Source organism: Xiphophorus hellerii, chromosome 11 (genome assembly GCF_003331165.1).
Source record: "Xiphophorus hellerii strain 12219 chromosome 11, Xiphophorus_hellerii-4.1, whole genome shotgun sequence".
In the NCBI taxonomy this organism is placed as follows: domain Eukaryota; kingdom Metazoa; phylum Chordata; class Actinopteri; order Cyprinodontiformes; family Poeciliidae; genus Xiphophorus; species Xiphophorus hellerii.
Window position 1 is genome coordinate 902931 of NC_045682.1, and position 3594 is coordinate 906524.

At 44.7% G+C, this 3594-nt stretch overlaps 1 protein-coding gene across 2 annotated transcripts; it reads right to left on the reverse strand.

The window, feature by feature from the left end:
- Positions 1 to 444: 444 nt before the first annotated feature.
- Positions 445 to 1741, reverse strand: LOC116728616 (uncharacterized protein C11orf87 homolog). Of its 2 annotated transcripts, none has more exons than XM_032576858.1 (2): positions 1351 to 1741; positions 445 to 1011 (listed from the first exon to the last, which is right to left on the reverse strand). In XM_032576858.1, the coding sequence occupies exon 2, from the start codon at positions 892 to 894 to the stop codon at positions 490 to 492; it is 405 nt and encodes a 134-aa protein (XP_032432749.1). In that variant the 5' UTR covers positions 895 to 1011; positions 1351 to 1741; the 3' UTR covers positions 445 to 489. The 2 variants fall into 2 exon arrangements, with proteins under 2 accessions (XP_032432749.1, XP_032432748.1); XM_032576857.1 differs by having other exon boundaries at positions 445 to 1005; positions 1351 to 1739.
- Between the last annotated feature and the right edge of the window lie 1853 nt (positions 1742 to 3594).

Below are 3594 nucleotides of genomic sequence, written 5' to 3' on the forward strand. Positions count from 1 at the left end.
AATTAATCATTACTAAATTAGTTTAGCTAAACTAATGATTAATCTAATTATTTGTTCCAGTTCCAGCCCCTATATATATAAGGGGCTGGATCCAGCGCGCGCAGGAGGAATACGAACCCTATATACAGTATATATATATATATATATATATATATATATATATATATATATATATATATATATATATATATATATTCCTCATCTGTGCCACCCCAATAAAAAATTTTCGGGGTGATCCTCCATGTTTACCCAAACTCTCATTTGCTTTTCTAATGTTGATGTAGCTTGGCCCTTTACTAATGAAATGTTGAAATGATGAAAGTTTGGAGTTATATCTAGGTCTATTAGTCTGCTCGGTATCCTGCTTTCTAGCCCTAATGTATCTAAGTCGTCTACAAGCGGCAGCGATGTGGGGGGAAGTGGGATTTCTTTGTGCCTTATTGCTTTTCCGGTTTATTCCACAGTCTCATTCCCTGAAGTTTCTCGGAGTTAACAGTCAAGTGGAACTGTCTGTTTGTCCTCGCTGTCCACGCTCCGGCTCGAGGGCTTCTCGTCACGCCTCACCGGTCGCACGATGACGCACGGCCTTGCGGGCTCCCCAGCGCCGGGGCCTGCGCGCGCGGGGCTACGACTGTCGCGCTCGTATTCCTCCTGCGCGCGCTGGATCTTCCTGTTCCGGAGCTTCCTCTTGTGGAAGAGGAACGTTGCCAGGGAAACGAGGATGATCCCAACGAGAACAGCCACCAGCACGAGGAGCGCGAGGGTGGAAGAAAGCGGCGGGAAGAGGCTGACGCTGAGCTGCTCCGCGCAGGTGCCATTGTTGGTCTGGAGACCGCCGAGGCAGCGCTGCGGAGGCGCCGGCACCCCAGAGGCCTCGGCGGTTCTGGACGTCATCCGGTCCGCCTGGTTTTCCCCCGCTGCCGAGCACTCTTGTCTCACTGACCCCTGATATCCTTCGTGCTCTCTGGGCTCAGCGCGGTGACACCGGCCCGCACATGTGGTTACCTGCACCTATAAGAAGACATATATGTGACCCGCTGAGCCAGAACCGGAAGAAAAAACTTGCCACCAAATCCAAATTTGACCTGCTTCTGGGTACAATAATTAGATCTGTGTGAGCAATTACTGTGCGCGCTACTGGCTCTCTTAAGAAAAAAACAGGCGCTGAATTAAATGCCCACATTGAAAAGTCGGGACAGTAGCTCATCTACTGTAATAATAGGCCTGTAAGATTATTAATTCCTGCAGCGTATTAGGACGAGAAACTGCTTTATGCAGAGAATAACGTCTGAAATAATTATATCTAGACACTAAATATAAAAGAAATCCAATAAAAGGCGGAATTCTTACCTGGCAAAGCAGTAATCACATAAAACAGTCTGTGAGTGCAGGGCTGAAATGTGTAAACCGGATCGTGGTGACGCATTTCATACAATGAGATGCTGCTGGTGCTGCTAAGATCCGATCATTCAGGGTGCCTTGGATTGCCGCAATCCTCTGTCTGCATCCAGGGCAGCGCTTCCCCACATTAACGATTACAGGCAGCTGGAAAATCCCTCAGTATGCATCAAAGTGAGTATGGAAGGGAGCGAAATGAGATTAAAAATGGGCTGTCTCTTGTTTTCCCCCACCCCCCTTTGCAAGACAAAAAGTCCCCTCCTCCGTTGGCGATCCACTGCTCCTCTCAGCATCTGAATGAAGAGCTGCAGCTGCAGTAAAGCTCCCGGACAGTCTACCAGTCAGCTGGCAGGGATGGGTGGATTCTTCTCCTCCTCCCTCACCCCCTGGCCCAGAAGAGGTAAAACACCGATTCCTCCTCTGCTCAACACTTTGCATATTAATAAATCATACCCAAAAAGGACCATAAAAGTATTTATTCATTTGGTTTTAGATGACAAACCCATATGAGGGTGTGGCCAGCAAATCTACAGATTTGAGTCTAATTTTGAGTGAAATTAAGTACAGTAATTGATCTGAATGTTCTAACTTTAGCTTTTTCATGATTTATTCCAGGGTGTCAAACTTTAATTTTGGGCCATATCAAGATCATGAATGTTCTCAAATGGCCGTTTGTACCACAGAATGTATTGAGAAAATACACTGCCTGGCCAAAAAAAAAGTCGCCACCTGGATTTAACTAAGCAAATAGGTACAAGCCTCCTATTGGATAAGTACTGCATAGGCGATTATCTTTCAGCTGGCAACAAGTTATTTAACCCCAGCTGATGCAATGAGTAACTCCTCATTTCTTAAACAACCATGGCAAAAGACACATCCTGTGGTCGTGGAAAAGACGTTAGTCTGTTTAAGAAGGGTCAAATCATTGGCATGCATCAAGCAGAGAAAACATCTAAGGAGATTGCAGAAACTACTAGAATTGGGTTAAGAACTGTCCAACGCATCATTAAAAACGGGAAGGATGGTGGGGAACCATCGTCTTCCAGGAAGAAATGTGGTCGGAAAAAAATCCTGAATGATCGTGATCGGCGATTACTTAAACGTTTGGTCAAATCAAATCGAAGAAACACAACAGCAGAACTCAGGAGTATGTTTAATTGTGAACGCAAAAGCATTTCCACACGCACAATGCGAAGGGAACTCAAGGGGTTGGGATTGAACAGCTGTGTAGCCGTAAGAAAACCTCTAATCAGTAAGGCTAACCAGAAAAAAAGGCTTCAGTTTGCTAGGGAGCATAAAGATTGGACTCTGGAGGAATGGAAGAGGGTCATGTGGTCTGATGAGTCCAGATTTAGCCTGTTCCAGAGTGATGGGCGCATCAGGGTAAGAAGAGAGGCAGGTGAAGTGATGCACCCATCATGCCTAGTGCCTACTGTACAAGCCTGTGGGGGCAGTGCTATGATCTGGGGTTGCTGCAGTTGGTCAGGTCTAGGTTCAGCAACATTGTGTGCCCAAAGAATGAGGTCAGCTGACTACCTGAATATGCTGAATGACCAGGTTATTCCATCAATGGATTTTGTCTTCCCAAATGGAACGGGCATATTCCAAGATGACAATGCCAGGATTCATCGGGCTCACATTGTGAAAGAGTGGTTCAGGGAGCATGAGACATCTTTTTCACACATGGATTGGCCACCACAGAGTCCAGACCTTAACCCCATTGAGAATCTTTGGGATGTGCTGGAGAAGGCTTTGCACAGTGGTCAGACTCTCCCATCATCAATACAAGATCTTGGTGAAAGATTAATGCAACACTGGATGGAAATAAATCTTGTGACACTGCAGAAGCTTATTGAAACAATGCCACAGCGAATGCGGGCTGTAATCAAAGCTAAAGGCGGTCCAACAAAATATTAGAGAGTGTGACCATTTTTTGGTGGCGACTTTTTTTTTGGCCAGGCAGTGTACATTAACAAACTGTTATTATGTATTTTCCACACATAGTGCCATTTCATAGCACAATCAAACAACAAAGTTATTGTCAGTTGTTATAAAATTCTATATTTCAAATATGACTTAAAATAAATTTGACTTTGTAAATTAACGTCTTGAAATTGGTCCTTTGTCTCTTTAAGAACTCCTGCTGTTTCTGATGCTCTGTTTTTATGAAGATGTCACAACATTGCTTCTCTATTA